This window comes from Alosa pseudoharengus, unplaced genomic scaffold (assembly GCF_046254945.1).
Source record: "Alosa pseudoharengus isolate Yale_2024_CS ecotype anadromous, Long Island Sound unplaced genomic scaffold, YU_APseudo_1.1 YU_APseudo_1.1_scf_17, whole genome shotgun sequence".
NCBI lineage: Eukaryota > Metazoa > Chordata > Actinopteri > Clupeiformes > Clupeidae > Alosa > Alosa pseudoharengus.
This window is the reverse complement of record NW_027468640.1, coordinates 9,074,599-9,092,047: the sequence shown is the minus strand read 5'-3', so window position 1 is coordinate 9,092,047 and position 17,449 is coordinate 9,074,599. Positions and strand designations below refer to the sequence as shown.

Here is a 17,449-nt window from a genome sequence, read left to right as displayed (position 1 = left end):
CTGGTTACAAGTCCGAAGCGCTAACCAGTAGGCCACGGCTGCCCCAGGTTAGTCATTGAGAGTAAAGGGCCAAACTTATTCCTGACAAAACTGAGAAAAAAAGGCAGCATTTTGCATATAAAAATGTTTACTGCTGCACAGACACGTTTCGGCGTAGTGCCTTCTTCAGTGTGCTCCCTGTGAGTAAACTTTATTTATGGAGATACAAGGTAGTGAGTCAGCTTGGTCTGCTTATGATGGCAGCTAAAGCTGGTCCAAGCTGAGACCATGCAACAGCATCACATTAGAGTTTCCTCCCTGAACTCGTCATGTGTGTGTGTGGAGAGCACCATCCCGTCAGGGCAGTTCCCCAGTTTCCCCCCACTTCCCCCTGGTGTCCCTGTGGGATCTTTGCGATCCATCCTGGGGGGAGCTCCTCTCACACTCTGCCCAGGCCAGTCTGCCTGGAGCCCCTGACATTGGGTGTTAAAGACCCTATTTACATTTGTCTTTAAAATGCGTCTTGGGTGATCTGTGGAAGTGGCCTGTTCTGAATACAAATGTGAACAATCAACCCAGATGCATTGTGATCTGATCACTCACACCTCTTGCTGAGGGGCTCTGAGACCCCATTTGACCGCATACCTTTTGTAGTGCAAATGCCCATGCCTTCTGATACCCTGGACAATGGGAGTTCTAATGAATGTGATGTTGTCAGTAACAGAATCTAGTCAGCAACATCTCTCTTTACTTCTTGGATACATGATATAAAATAATTACCGTATTTTCCGGACTATAAGTATTTATTTAGAAAATTTCTTCATTTCACAAAATCCAAGACCAAGAACACACAGAGACTATGTAACTGAACACATAGAGGCCAAAAAGATTTAGAATTCTACTGGGAATGTTGAAGACAGACGAAGGAGTGAAGGGCCAGATGGTAATTGTAAAGCAATTTACAAAAGATTCACTGAAAAATGCTGATGTGGTACATGAAAATGTTTTTAAATGTTAATTTAACCAGCCAAACTATGAAAATAAGTGTGACTTATAGTCTGGAAAATACTTTTACTAGATACTAAGGTCCTTCCCCCACAGTGAAAATGCACCTAGTCCAAAATGCACCTAGCAACTAGACTCTGTCTGGGCTACACTTTATAAAACTCATCCAGCATCATAAAGAGAGAGAGTTACGTGTAACGTGGTTCATGTTCACCTCAAAAGTTCCAAAAAACCTACGACACAGACAGCAGTGGAGACAGTTGCGAATGGAAAAACATTCATAGATTGTATTAGCCAGCTGTATTAGTCAGTATGACGTCAATATGATGCGATGCCTGACATGCCTGTTCATATGTTTATAGTTGTGTGTGTGGGAGTGTGTCTGTGTGTGTGTTTGTGTGTGTGTGTGTGATGGCATGTATATGTGTGTTTCTGTGTTTGTTTATTCTTACATTATTGTGTGTGTGTGTGTGTGTGTGTGTGTGTGTGTGTCTGTGTGTGTGTGTGTGTGTGTGTGTCCCTCCCAGCGGGAGAGTGCCGGGACAGCACGCGGTATTGCGAGAAGGTGCGGCAGCTGGACCTGTGCCCACTACCCCAGTTCAAGTCGCGCTGCTGCCAGTCCTGTCGGACCACCTGAGAGGTCACCTGGGGTCATGGGGTCATGGGTCAGAGGTGAGAGGGATAAGAGACGGGCAGAGGGGAGGACAACATGTCTCCTGTCATGACAACCATCTCCACACAGACAACCAGCACAGACGCCACTCTCACCCCACCACCCCCAGGGGCAGAGAGGGACCGGGGCAGAAAGAGGGAGGACAACACCTCACCCCCACCCACCCCACCAGTCCCTCAATGCCCCCACCCCCCACACACACACACACACACACACACACACACACACACCCGCCTCCCTCCCCAGGGACAAAGATATGGACAGCTCCCCCCACAATGAAGGGGATTGTCACGCTCAAAGGGGTCAGGAATGTGGCCCATTGAGATTCCCATTTCAGCCAAGGCACATGGATGCTAACACCAAATATGGGATGCTAACACCAAATATGGGATGCAAACACCAAATTTGGTACTACACCAAATATGGGCCGTTCTCTTTGCTCGAACAACGTGGATCTTTGGATGCACCTGCATTGGTTTAACTTTAACATGACGGGACATTGACCTCAATGAAGGCTTGTGGATTTAACCTTGTTTTGTTGTTGTGCGTAATAGACGTTTGATTTTGTTCTCTGCAGAACCAAATTAGTAGCCAAAAAAGAGGCCTCTTTGCCCTTTGTTGTCCACAAATAATTTGGTCACCTTATTTCCTCAAAATCACTAGAGTATTTCACTGCCCTTCTGTGGTCTTCCATGGGAGGGTGACTTGATTTGCCCCAGAAACTGCCAGAAAAAAATCCCCCCCTCCCCCCCCCCAAAAAAACAAAACAAAAACAGGCTGACACTGCTGAATCAGACATTCTTTTTCACATAGCCGCGAGTTTCATGTGTCCATATCTTCTGCCATGCCACAACGCCCTAGTAGCCCTCACTGTGCCATGCCACAACGCCCTAGTAGCCCTCACTGTGGTCAACAATGGGGGCTTCCCTGCACTCTGAGATGGCTGTGAAAACCAGACAGTGTTCTTTTATTGCAACCTGGTATTGCCCTTCATTTCAATCTGCTCTTTGTTAACTGGAGCCCCATTGCCACCCCCAAGCCCCCCACCCCCTCCCACACACACACACACACACACAGTTAGCTCTTTGTTAACGGATGCCACCCTCCCCCCTCCTTCAGTTAGCTCTTTGTTAACTGAGACCCTATTGGACCCCATGTAAAAGTCACTCAGCCGCACAGAGAGAATTGGAAGAGTTGATTGTTTTGCACTTGAAATCAGTCCATGTAGCGACCATGGCTTGGTTTTTTTTATGTGTTTTTGTTTTTTGTTTTTGTATTATAACTAGCTTTTCTTTCAGTGATTGATGTTGCTAGCGCTGATAACTGTTGTTGTTGTTGATATGGCATATGTAGTCACTGGTTGTTGGCTGCACCACTCTCCTTTTGTGTTCTGTGTCAAAAGTTTGTTTATATTTGAACTCAACAGCCAATCAAAAACAACAGCCCTCTCTACCACACTGCTGATTGGTGGATGCTCTACTACAGTATCTCAGATGGTAACAATGACTGCAGGCCACATTGGCTACAAAGTGTTTCAAATATTACATCTAGTCATTGTTATTCTTGAGAAACGTGCCTATGAACTTGCTCATCATTAGAATGACCTTTTTAAAAATGTGGAAGCCTGGAATTTTGCAGGATAACATCTAGTTATCTAGTTCTTGCTCTGTCATTGGGACATAAGCTACTTTCCATTTGGAAATGTAATAGACCTTGCCTACAAATACTGCCAACTTTGCCTATATAAGGAATTGCGGGTACTGTAAAGGATCCTGATCTCCTTATATGGGCAAAGATGGCAGCTTTGGGTCCTTTTTGTAGGCGAACTTCAGAGGCCTGTCAGCCTACTCCTCTCTGAGTCGTAGAGAGAGAGAGGCATGGTTCCGGGCTCACTTCCGGGTTTCTATGACGTTAGATCCTCATTTCCTCCTGCAGACGTCATATTTAAACTACAATGTCATGGGGCAGCTGTAAGGCCAGGGGCACCCCCATACCATATATGGGTGCTCATGGGGGCCCAGGTTTGAGTCCTTCCTGCGTTCGTGTCCTGATCCCACCCCATCTCTCTCTCTGCTCCTGCGATCATGTCCTGATCCCACCCCATCTCTCTTTCTCTCTCTTGTCTCTCTCCACTGTTCTATCCATACAGGCAAAAGCCCCAGACATATATTGTAAAAAAAAAAGACATTTCAAAGATACCGATTGGGTTTGGATTTTCTCTCCTATCGCGTTTTTCTATTCGTTTTCCCTTGACCACAATGGAGAATGTCATGAGGTCAAGGAAGGATATGAGGATGATATCATAAGTACTTACGAAAATACCACCGCGCATTTAAGAGGATCCAACCTTACTTACACTAGGCTCCGTAATTATGGGAAGGCAGGTGTTATTGACTTGTGTCACATCGGTTGGTTTTTGTTCTCTGGGACAACACTATAACCCTCACAAAGATGCTTCACTGTACCATATGCTAAAGGAGATTTGAAAGGAAGCATTGAAGGCATGTCGAGAATCCAAACAGTTCATTTCACAAATATTCAGTCAGTTCGTTCCCATAGGATCTAGGAACCTTCCTAGAAAAAGACTTGCCAAATGCAGACGCAATTCATGTAATCCATTCGAACACGTCCAAGAGGGTCTTCTAACTCATTGCAGGATCACTATCTCATGATTTGAAAGTGTCATGAAATCAGAGAAGTTGCAGGCAATGAGTCATCTCAAGCATATGAGCAAACGGCCATTTAAGTGTGATATGAGCAAGCAGCCACTTGGTTAAAAGCATATTCCATTGCTCACCTCAGACCCTCATCTTATCCTAGAGAGTAGACTACGTCAAAAAAAAACAGCCTTATAATGCTTCATCTCATCCTAGAGAGTAGACTACGTCAAACAAAAACAGCCTTACAATGCTTCCGTCGTGTTAAAAACAGGAAGTTGTTAAACCCCCTCCAAGTTTGTGTAAATAGTCTCTTCGGCCTCAGTATTTTTTATGTGCTTCCTTTATTCCTTGTAACTATTTATTACATTGTTTGATGTTGCTCAAGTGCAATTACTCTGTAAATGAAAACTGATTTTGACATAGGTATAGATTTCGCAGTGTTCATTTGTTGTTCCTTTGCTGTTGTTTTGTTGTTTTAATGTTCATGACGTGATTTGATCAGAGCATGCGAGATTGTGTAGGATTGTTTGTTTCTTTATTGTGTTAATAAATGAATTTCCATTCCTCACCTCTGATTGTTAACCTCAGACACGCTTCATCCACTACATCTGATATTAATATCCCATCTGATATTATTGGGATCATTAGTTAGTTTGGAATCACTCTAGTTCACCACCAATTCTTTTTTAAATATATTGATGCATATCGGGAGACTGTCCCTGTAAACATAAAGTATACTTTAGTATTTAAAGTATACTTTATTGTAGATACCTCACTGTACATCACTCTGGGTTAGAGTGCCTAGTATTAGGAAAACATTGTACTGCCTTGCATCATCCCGTAAAAGAAGTCAAAGTTTCCTGTTTTCTCAGGAGTGTACGGGTATAAGAGGCACAGGCTGAGACATGCATTCCACAACTCTCCCTCTTCCTCTCTCTCGCTCTCACGCTCTCTCTCTCTCTCTCTCTCTCTCTCTCGCCCTTCCTCTCTCTCACTCTCTCTCCAAACAGACTCCAATAGTGATAACAGAAACCAGAGCCGCATTTGCTCTGTGAGGCAAGTTCAGCCACAGCCGCTTGTCCTCATGGTGAAACCTCAACGCCAGTTAAGTAGTAAGGGAAAAATAGTTCACTCCTCTATAGCCGAAACCAGAAGAGGTCATTTTTATCTTGGGAATGACGAGGACGCCTGTGGTATCCTGCTTGCGGACCCTGCGGGAAATGCGTGGGGGTTTGGTGGACCGGGTGGAGGGGAGTGTGGACCTCGTCCTGGAGACACTGGTGTCCAGGGAGGTGTTCACACGTGACGATCGCGAGGAGGTGCTGTGTGAGAGGGGGCCCAGGGGGAGAGTCCGGAAGGTTTTGGACATTCTGGACTGCAAAGGCGAAGAAGCCGCCGGAACGTTCCTCCTGGCAGTCAGCCACCTGAGCGACGTCAGCACTGAGGTGTCGGTGCAAAGCATCGTTCCGACCCACAATGCAGGTAAGAGCAAGAACGATCCAGACAGACAGACAGACAGATAGACAGACAGACAGATAGACTTTATTTGATTAACACAACATTCAATATCACTGCTATGCAGATGACACTCAATTTTACTTGCCACTAACAACTGAAAGTTCCTGCACTTTGGAAAGCCTGTTTAATGCCTTAGTGACATAAAGAGTTGGATGGCTACACATTTCTAACAATGAAATAAAAAGAAAACAGATAATTATTTTTGGTCCGCTTAGCTCTGTTGCTAAGCTAAGCAGGGCACTTGGATCACAGGCTGTAAACTGCCACAGTGAGGTCAGAGATCTAGGTGTTTACCTAGATTCCCCTTTGAATTTCCGTAAACAAGTCAGTACAGTTGGGCAACTAAGAGCAGTTTTTCAGTGGAATCGTGCAAATATACAAGCACCAAATTTGGCACAGTTGTTCTTTAGGGCATACTAAAACAATTTGTCCAATTGGTCACTGGAAAATCCAAGATGGCAGGCATATTTCAAGATGGCCACCAGAAATTGACCCGACTAAAAAAAAAAATTCTCATAGAAATGCATGTACTGACTCAATTGCACCAACGGTAACAGACGGGAGGATCCAAGGATTCCAACATTACCTAATTTTTTCATGAAAATTGGCTATACGAGTCAAAGGTTAGGCTACAGTGGTTCTCAGAGTGTGCAAACGTGCAACCAAAGTTTTCCAAAATCTCCACTCTGGCCAGAGTTTTTTTAAAAACTCTGTTTGCATCTAAATCGCTATGTAAATATAAGTATATAAATGACAGGGTCAAACGCAGAAAAATATTACCGTTTGCATTGTTTTCAGTGTCGTCTAAACACCACCCAAGTGTCATAAACAGACCGACATATGAATTAAAGGTTGTATCAGCGATAGCGGGGATACGTCACTTCTGTTGATGTTTAAACAAAACAGAGAGCTAGCTCGCTACTCCCTCTCCCTCCCACCCGTGCAATTAAAACTCTGTTCAATCTCGTTGGTTATTGGTTGAAACACTTTATTTTGCCTGTGAGTGGGTTGCCAACCCTTGTTGGTAGCAATTGTTTTTGTGTACAGATCTCTGAGCCTACAGAGACACAGTGTTTTGACGGCTTGTGGGGCAGACAGCTAGTGGATCGTTAGGAAAGATTAGATGAATGTGATCATTTATGTTTGGGCCTTTTTTGGGCCTGAAATCGCTGATACAACCTTTAAAATAACATCTGATCCAGTGGACTGAGAAATGTAATGTGGAACCAAGGTGGAAAAAGTATTTTAACGTTACCATTTTGCCGGGTTGATGGGGTCAGGTGGGGCTTGAAAATTCCCCTCCTTCAGTGGGGAATGACAGAAAAAGTTTGAGAACCACTGGGTTACACATTAACACAAAAAGCCAAAAGGCATGTTTGCTGAATGCAGTTGTATGTGCATGTTCACAATGAATCCACCAGTACACGTACAAGTTTGGTTTTGATACATGAAAGTGTTGTTGAGATGATCTCACTTCCTATTTGGCGGCATTGCAGTCATCTGACTTCCACACGTACAGTTGTCTGGAATCACAGATGTATAAACGCCCCCTCCCCACAGACACACACATATGCACATAAGCGTACATACACACACACACACACACACACTTCACTTCACTTGCACAAACATACACACACACAGAGAGACAATTACCTTCACACATACATACACACACACACATACGTTCACATACACACACACTCTCACATAAGCACACACACACACACCTTTGCACGCACACACACAAATCACAAATCTGTGTATCCTGGTAAAATCTTTACATGGCTCTAAAGCTGTGAGATCAGGACTGTTGGGAGAATTGTGAACACCTGGAATGACACCTGGAATGGAATGTATCTGACCCATTACGATATCACACACCCTAGCTTATATAGGTCTCTCAGCTTTAACGGCCGTTCACACCAAGAATGATAACTATAACCATAACGATAAAAGTGTCAACACTGACCAACGATAAGCAAAGTCTCTCCTTGTGTTAATGAATGTGATGTCTAAAATGTTATGGATTCTGATGGGCTGTTAGCTTTTTATCATTCTAAAAATCGCTTTGAAAGTTATCCCCAAGGATAACGTATTTCATGTTGTTATTGTTAAACATGCAATAGTAATTCCTAGCAATGGTCTTGAAAAACAAAATTCTATTGCTGTAAGTCGCCTTGGATAAAATGATAAAACGAATAAATGTAATGTAAATGTGTATTCACTTGACAATGACTGTTGATCTGCTACCAAGAGGAGGCGGCTACATTTCATTACTTGACAGCTGCAACTACTGACCAATACAACAGTAGTATCATGTGAAGTCCAAGCCCAGTGACAAATTTCCAGAGCATTTCCAGTTCTATTTCACATTTGAAAGCCTCCTCACTATTGTTGTTACAGTAATACACTGTGTTACTTTTGTTAAATACCTCTTATCACAATAGGCTATTACATTACAATATAATAATGTTTCTGGTAATGATATAACAAAATAAACCATGGACTACCACATTTACAAAGTATTCTAATTTATATTTAATCATATATATATATATATATATATATATATATATTTCTAAAATCAATCAATGCCAAGTGGATGCGCATTCTATTTTTCAATGTATTTCCCTGGCTTCTAGAATATTCCAGTGTGATGAAGAAGCACAAGGCTGTGCTGCGCCGGCGGAGTGAGAGTATTCTGTTCTACAACACCCGGCACGGCGAACAGGTTCCCTTCCCCCAGCACTACGTGAACCTGCTGGTGGTGAAGGGGCACCACAGCCTGGAGCTGAAGAAGCACGAGGTGCTGACCTTCGGCCAGCGGCGTGTCGCTTTGCAGGGGAAGGCCCTGGAGAAGAGGCTCATCAAACCCGCGCAGCTCTTCGCTAACACTAACAACGCCGGCTCGCGGCCACCCAAGAGGGTCCTGGTGACAGGCGTGGCTGGCATCGGCAAAACGGTCCTCGTGCAGAAGATCCTGTACGACTTTGGGAGCGATGTGGAGCACGTGCAGTTTGACTTTATCCTTCAGCTAACCTTCCGGGACCTGAACCTCATTTCGAAGCCGGTGAGCTTCCGGGACCTGGTGCTTCGCAAAAACAGCCACCTTAGCAAATGTGTGGATGCCATCCTAGCCAACGAGAGCAAACTCCTTATTGTTCTCGATGGCTTTGACGAGTTTAAGCACTACAAGTCTACAGCTGATGTGGACGTGTTTGTGACCGAGCCAGGTGAGGAGGGAGAGGTCACAGAGGTCATCTCCAGCCTCATCCAAGGCGAGCTCCTTCCAGAAGCCTCCGTGCTCCTCACGAGCCGGCCGATGGCTGTCAGCCACGTGCCGGTGGCCTCGGTTAACTGCTTCGCCGTCATTACAGGATTTTCCTCTGCAGAGATCAGAGACTTCTTCGAGCGATACTTCCAACAGGAACCGCTCGCCCAGCAGATGTTTGAGAAGGTTGCCGCTAACGAGATAATGCTAACCCTTTGCTACATCCCTGCCTTCTGCCATATTGTGTGCAGTATCCTGAAAGACAGCGATGGTTTGGCCAGGGAGAGCCCCAAAACAATGACAGACATATACAGCCAGTATCTGGTGGCCTTGCTGCAGTCACACTCCCATGGACGTGTGGACGATGCGAGCGAACAGCAGAGACTGAGAGAGATCGTATTGAAACTAGCTCACCTGGCCTACGAGAAACTCATGGCCCACGAAACCCTGTTCTACAGCAGTGACATGGAGGCCGTGCAGTTGCCCGACTCCACCATGGTCAGCGCCTTCCTGGACAAGACGTCTGTGCAGGAGCCGGGCTTCACCGAAGACGTCTTCTCCTTCACGCACCTCACTGTCCAGGAGTTCTTCGCAGCGCTTCACTGCGCCGTAGCGGGAGAGGTGGCGTCGCCGGACGTCGAAAACAACTCCAGCAGCCGCCGCCAGGAGGACGAGGTCACCGCAGGACACCTGGACCTGTTTGACCGCTTCCTGTCTGGGCTGCTCTCCGAGAGGAACCAGAGGCTGCTGTCCAGGAGCGTGGGGTTGGACGCGTCGGCGACCCGAGCAGAGGTCTACCGTGAGGGGCTTCTGAAGAGCCTCCAGGCCCTGTGTGAATCCGGAGGCCCCATCCTCACTCAGCTCCACTGCCTCTTCGAGCAGCAGGACAACAGCCTGCTCCTGGACTTCCATCCCAGCACGCTGAGGGTGAACGTGAGCGATGTCAGCCTCTCGCCCATGGACTACGCTGTGGTGAAGCACTTCCTGCGGCAGACGGCGGGGACCATCTCAGAGCTGGACCTCACTGGGTCCAGCATCACTGCCGCAGGCCTAACTGTCCTGCAACCTCACCTGAACAGGTGTCGGAGTCTGTGGTGGGTTTGTTTTCTTCAGTTCCATGGCAGTGGCTTAAAAATACTGTTCTGTTTTGTATAATTACAAGTACAAATTAGGTTTTAGTTATTGTTTGCTGTTTATATTGTGGTTTGGATTAATTACCAACAATATATTTAATTTGATAATACATTAGCATTATGATTAAAAACATTTTAAATGACCACTGATATATACTTTATTATATCATGTAAATATTCATTGCTTTTATTCTGTCTTGTGCAGCTGTCACAAAGTGGGAAGTATAAACCACAATGGTACTCATGTGTCATTATTTTTTATCAGGCTTGGTGAGAACACCCTTGACATGGAAGTAATACATGTTATCGCTCAAGTGTTACAATCTTCAGATACCTTAACGTATCTTGGGTAAGTTCCTAAGAGTCCTGAACTCTGTTGAACTCTGTTGAACTCTATGCTGAACTCTATGTTGAACTCTATGCTGAACTCTATGTTGAACTCTATGCTGAACTCTATGATGGACTCTATGCTGAACTCTATGCTGAACTCTATGTTGAACTCTATGTTGAACTCTGTTAAACTCTATGCTGACCTCTATGCTGAGCTCTATGCTGTGCTCTATGCTGGACTATGCCATGCTTCTTATCTGCTGTGTAACATCAACATTGACCTTATTGAGATCTCTTTAGTTTAGGTTGGTCTGATATTGGTGATGAAGAGGTTTTGGTCCTCGCTGATGCCATAAAGTGCAGGCAATCCCTGCGGGAGATATGGTGAGTTTCTCTTCCACACCTGCTCAGTGCTCACACAATGTGACTGAGAAGAGCTAATGCGAATGGAGCGCTAATGCTAACTTCCTCTGGACTGATCAGCTGCCTTTTCCTTTCCGTATGGCCACAATCCCACAGAGGCCCAGGGGGTTCCCCTTATTCGCTTTATTATAGTTTGGGGCTTTTTTTCAGGTAAGAACAAAAGAGTGTCAGGAAGCGAGTGGGAGAGAGTGATGGGGTGGACTGGGGTGGGGAAATTAAATGACCGTGGATTTGAGCTCAGGGTGCCGTGGGATGACCGTGGGCTGGATTTGAGCTCAGGGTGCCGTGGGATGACCGTGGGCTGGATTTGAGCTCAGGATGCCGTGGGATGACCGTGGGCTGGATTTGAGCGCAGGGTGCCGTGGCCATGTGGACCCCTATGTGGTACAGCTGCCCCATAGAGTTATATTTCTGTTGTTTTGTTTACATCTACAGTACACATTTGACTTCTTTGATCTTGTGCAGGATGTAGGGTGGCAGGATCAGCTACTGTGGCCTGTAGAGTTATACAGTATTTCTGTTGTTTTGTTTATATTAAATCATTTGACTTCTTTGATCTTGTGCAGGATGTAGGGTGACAAGATCAGCTACTGTGGCCTGTAGAGTTATACAGTATTTCTGTTGTTTTGTTTATATTAAATCATTTTACTTCTTTGATCTTGTGCAGGATGGAGGGGAACAGGATTAGCTATGAAGGCCTGCTGTCTCTGAGTGCACTTACACCGTCCCCACTGCAGACTGTAGTGTGAGTAAATTAGCAAAGACCAGCAGTCTCCTCTGCAAAGTCTGCAGTTTAGCCCAGATATGTGGAGGATTTGCCAAATAGCCTTGTTGTGTTTTGAATGCACAATTCCCAATGGACTAGAGAAATGATGTCACTGGTGATGAGCTAAAAGGACACACTTCTTGAGATGAAATCAGTGAAATTAAATCAGTTTCAAATCAGCAATTGTTAAATTATACCAAGGGTAGATACATTGCAACAGTTCAAAACATTATGAAACTATTTAAAATAATATATTATAATATATAATAATATATGAAATTGGAATTAAAGAGACACACACACAACACACTCACCCACAAACAAACATACACACATACACACACACATACACACACACACACATACACACACACATACACACACATACACACACACATACACACACATACACACAGACACACATGCACACACACATACACAACACACACAACACACACACACACACACAAACATACACACACACACACACACACACACACACACACACACACACACACACACACACACACACACATAGACACACACACACACACACACACACACACACATGCATGATCCCCAAGGCTGATTGAAGCTGCCTACTCCGCAGTGCGATTTGGAACGAGGTGAGCGAGGAGGAGGAGTCGCTGCTGAACGGTGCGTCGCTGGACAGCCAGTGCGTCACCGTGTCCTTCACCGATGACCTCATATGGAAGGCGTGGTGCCAGTGGGTCCTGAAGCGTTGCCAGGGCAACAGCACCAAGAAGCTGATGGGCATCCTCCACAAGGTGTGCCGGAGCTCCGAGCGGCGCCAGGACGTCCCGTGGACGCGTAGCTTCTACGGGGAACTTCTGGAGCTCATCAGGAGTCGGATCGCCGAATGCGACGAGGAAGACGAGGACGTGCGCATGAGACTGGAGAAGTTTGCGTCTATTGTGGCCAGCTAACTCAATTCCATTCAACTTTCCTCTTTATCTATATCATGTCATTACATTTTAATATGTTTAAAGGCACTTTTCAGACCCAAAGGCCTGAGTCCCACAGACCTATTTAGTGATTATGGTGACCTGGCATTTTTATGTCAACTTCATTCCAATGGAAAGTTTTTTTTTTTTTTAATCAGATCAACATCTCTGTGAGATCTTTGTTTTGCATAATATGCATAATACAGTAATATCATATTAGTAGTTATTTAACCTAATGCAATGTTGTCTTTATTTGTATGTTTATTTATGTGTGTATTTATGTATGTTTATTGTGTCTTGCCATGTATAAATTATACATTTTCTTCTCTATATAGGTACATTATTGTTTTTTGTATTTATTAGACAGGAGGTAGTAGCACTCTGAAGACCTTGAATATTTCAGGAAATCAGTGGCAAACTAAATTTTGCATTTTTGATTACAACACGGTTCCATAGTGAAAGAGTCCAAGTGCTAAAATGACCTGTCTGCGGTCCAGACCTGTCACATTTGTGCATCGTGGACTGAAATCCTAAAGCGGGCAAAAAGAAGATAACATTTCATTCTCCAAACCCCAGCAACTGGTTTCCCCAGTTCCTAAACATGTGCATAATGTTGTTAAATGAAGAGGTGAAGCAACACAGTGGTAAACATGCCCCTGTTCCAAGTTTTTGAGACGTGTTGCTGGCATCAATTTCAAAATGAACATTTATCTTCTCATAAACAATATAATTACTCTTGTTGTAGTTGGGCTTTTCTGGTAATATACGATTAGTATGACTTATAAATCGTTGCATTCTGTTTTCATTTACATACACAGCATCCCAACTGTTTTGGAATTGAGGTTGTACAGAGGAACTGTACAGAGGCTACCCCTAGAACTACACGGTTCCCAGTGGTGTAGTCTAGTTAGCTGTAGTAGTGGATATACTGTGATTTAGTAGTTAGCTGTAGTGGCTGTACTGTGATCAACCCCAAATGTTAACACGTATCCTTGCCTATTTTAAGTGGGTATACTGAGATGGTGATGGTTTTTAAGTGGGTATACTGCATAGTCCTGCGTATCACATAGACTACACCACTGACAGTTCCGGTGGCTTTGTGTTTCTTTTTGCATCATGACCACATGAGATTCAGCATAATCTCCAAGATGGTGATCTTATCAAGATAACAAACAAAAGGCCCATGCAGGGCCAAGAAGCCAGCTGAGGTGTGAATAACATTTACATTTAGTCATTTACATTTAGCCATTTAGCTGACACGTTTCCCAGGCAACTTACAACAAAGGGAACAGTCATGGTACAGTGCTGGGTGTAGACCTTTGAGAACCATCCCAGGAAAGGGGGAAGATAAAAACTAAATTATCATACAGAATACCAAAAGGTTGCCAGACCTGTTTGCATGAGAAGTCTAATTAATTTACATTTAGAGTGCAGGATTTGGCAAGAGTTTGAAATGCTTATGAGGTCAGCCCAAGTGTGTTTTAAGTGCTTTGTTACAGATTTTTATTGAAATAACGAATGAATGCTGCATCGACCAAGCCATCCTCTGTATGTCTTACACCAGTGTTTCTCAAAGTGTGGTCCGCAAGCTATCCCAAGTGGTCCGTGAGCAGACTTGGTAAAATATAATATAGATGAGTTGGTTGCAATCTTGAACCAACTTGTATGTAAACATTTCTGCTAGATTGCCTATGTAAGCTACACCAGTTTAAATCATATGAATCCTCCGACACAATAAGCAAGGTGCAAAGACAATAAGCAAGGTGGTTCAGTGAGTAGGCCTATTGTGTAATATACTATTGAAGTAGATCTGTTTTTTTTTTTAGCTGGTGGTCCTGTGAGGTTTTTGAGGTAAAGTGGTCCTTGGTCTCAAAAAGTTTGAGAAACAGTCTTACACTAAATGATGGTGGATTACAACATTTCATGTTAACTTATAAGTTAGGCCTAGACATAAATTTCTGATATATGTATTTAAAATATGTATGAAATACAAAATCTAATTTGTATGTTATTGGGTTGAGGCCAATGGGTTTATTTTTTTTGTATCAAAATAACTTAGTCTCCATTTTTGTATTTTAAAATTTTAAATAACTGATTGGTGCTAAATCAGCTTCTGACTGGTGCTAAATCATGCCAAGCAGCTACTGTTGGTGCTAAATTACGCCAAGCAAACATTATAGTTTTAACCAGATTTATCCCAAAATCAAACAGATCCAACAACTTGAATCTGGTACCATTTCTCACACAGGTTCAGCAGTTTCAAAATCGAGATTCAGATTCATTGAAAGGTGTAGTGAGGAACACAAAGAATGCAGTCTGCCTGACTGCAGTTGGAACTGGTCTCCTTGGAACAGTAGAATGGAGTATGACGACATCAGGCTAAGCAATACCCTGAACCACCATCTTGTAGTGATGTAACATTTTGGTACTATACGTATGATAGTATTATGGTAAATACTTTATATGTACTAAGACTGCAGTAAAACACAGCAATGATTACAGAAGTATTAGCCTGCAGAACTATTACACACTTCCATATACTTCTTTATATTACTTATAATATATAGTTATTCATGTTAAGGGTATAGACAGGTTTACTACCTTAATAAAGCAAGCATGAGTAGTGTGCAATAGCAGAGCATGAATCCAGAACATGTGGTAGAATCTAAAACACTTTTTTTTTTCAACAAATCCATCGTTTAATTGGGCTTCATGAAGCCAAAAATAAAAACACACACATAAGAACCAACAACAAAAGAACTGAGGAATGTCAAATAAGAGTTGGTACAGAGAGAGAGCAGGGCACAGAGTAACGTTCTCTCCCCTCTATGTGAAGGGAGGATATCAGCACGTGTGAACAGGTTTGAACAGGTTCTCCCCGACAGTGATTACTTTTTTTCGTTTGAATGTTTGTTGCTGTTCTTGTTTCCTTTAGCCTAACAGTTTGTTTCAAGTCCATAGTTAACTGTGGAAAATAAAATAAAAAATAAAATAAAATAAAAAAGCGAGAGAAACTGTAGGCTCGGAGGAGCAAGAGTCTCAGATACCCCAGAATGACTGAAGAGGGGGGTAGTGAGCCCTGGAGGGGCTGAGCCGGGGCTGGGCCAGTGGCGGGCCGAATCTGGTCCAGTAGTAGCAGGGCAGTTCACCAGTCTGAAAGGAAGCCATGCTTTGGAAACTGGATCGTGCCCCTCCCCCACCCCGCGTTGTTACGTCACCTCACACAAATACTTATTTTCTGGTTTGGCAAGCGCTTCATGAAAAACTGCATGGACCCTATTAAATGCGGCGTTTTAGCCAAAATAAGACAATGACAATTTAGTTTGGTCTTAAGGATGCCTGTGTGGCAGACACGTCTCTTTTCAAATAAAAAAAACTACAACGGAACAAAAACTGTTCGGATTGGTTTGGCCCAAAAGAAAGCAGGAAGTCACCATCCACTATGACAAAGCAACATTTTTACAAAAAGATTAATTCGTTTTTTGGTTCACAAACGAGGCTGTTTGATTTTACTGGATGAAGGACCAAGAATTGGCTGCAAATGAGACTGTGTGATATGCCAACAACGAGGCAGATTTGCTTTTAACTTGTTCTAACTGTTTTGTAAGTAAATAAAATTCAACATAGGAATGCGCGATTTGCAAATCGCCAAGAAAACGAGAGAGAACTTGACCAATTTGGGTTTTCTCGCGGTGGGCATCTTTGATGTGTCGATCTCAGTAGCCGCCATTTCCTCCTGAGGAGTAGCCTCCACTCCGGCTGGAGTAGCCGCCGCCACCGCCTCTGCTGTAGGAACGATCTCCGCCGCCACCGTATCCACGATCTCCGCCGCCACCGTATCCACGATCTCCGCCTCCATATCCACCGCCACCTCCATATCCTCCTCTGCCACGACCGCCACGGTAGCCGCCGCCGCCTCCGCCGCCACGGTAGCCGCCGCCGCCGCCAGGCTTTCCGGCCTTGTCCACGCGGATCTGTCTGCCGTCGACAGACTGTCCATTCATTGCCTCCAAGGCGTCTTTTGCTTCGTCCGGGTTCTCGAATGTGATGAAACCAAAGCCACGCGATCTATCGGTCTCCCGATCTTTGGCAACGTGAACGTTTGTGATACTCCCATACTTACTGAAAGCATCTTCAAGGGACTGCTCCGTTGTGTCGAAGCTAAGTCCACCGACGAACAGTTTTCCCTCGTCAGACATTTTGCTGCTGTACGCCTCGTGTGCTGAAGAGCAAAGGCTGTTCTTCGTGATGTGCGCCTGAATCCGGGGCTCGTGGTGGGAGTCTTCCGCTCTTTCGTCGGTTTTTATTGGCAGTTTGCGAACGAGGTGCATTGTGGTGAGTATCTTCACGCCCCCTTTCTTAAAATTTCGCGCTAGTCGCTACCCTTCAACGCCATCAATGAGCGACAACCGGCTTCCCATCTGTTAAGCCTGTAATGTTAATACAAAGTAATTTGCAGTCGAATTGCACCAGTAAATAAAAATACAACACGTGATATATCATAATATCTCTTCACATAAGATGTATCGTTTTTTTTTATTACAGAAACTCAAGGGAATAACTACAAAAGTATAACAACAAAAATGCTTTATCATGAAGGACCCCAGAGGCCGCCAAACGAATCCATGGCGTTTGTGTTAGCTTTTTAGCAATGTGATACTCATAGTGCGTAGTAGTAAGTTAATGTTGAATGTTGATTAGAAACGTACACCTGCGATACTGA

General features: G+C 44.1%; 1 protein-coding gene and 1 pseudogene across 4 annotated transcripts; one reads left to right on the top strand and one right to left on the bottom strand.

The window, feature by feature from the left end:
• Positions 1–5,327: 5,327 nt before the first annotated feature.
• Positions 5,328–13,056, top strand: LOC143127211 (NACHT, LRR and PYD domains-containing protein 3-like). Of its 4 annotated transcripts, XM_076288550.1 has the most exons (6): positions 5,328–5,799; positions 8,481–10,203; positions 10,508–10,591; positions 10,873–10,956; positions 11,663–11,740; positions 12,372–13,056. In XM_076288550.1, exons 1-6 carry the CDS (start codon positions 5,493–5,495, stop codon positions 12,706–12,708), a joined length of 2,613 nt encoding a protein of 870 aa, XP_076144665.1. In that variant the 5' UTR covers positions 5,328–5,492; the 3' UTR covers positions 12,709–13,056. The 4 variants fall into 4 exon arrangements, 3 of the variants coding, with proteins under 3 accessions (XP_076144665.1, XP_076144666.1, XP_076144667.1); XR_012987547.1 differs by lacking the exon at positions 12,372–13,056 and having other exon boundaries at positions 10,878–10,956; positions 11,663–11,728; XM_076288551.1 differs by lacking the exon at positions 11,663–11,740.
• A 2,344-nt stretch (positions 13,057–15,400) lies between these two features.
• On the bottom strand, positions 15,401–17,058 carry LOC143127213 (cold-inducible RNA-binding protein B pseudogene; annotated as a pseudogene).
• Between the last annotated feature and the right edge of the window lie 391 nt (positions 17,059–17,449).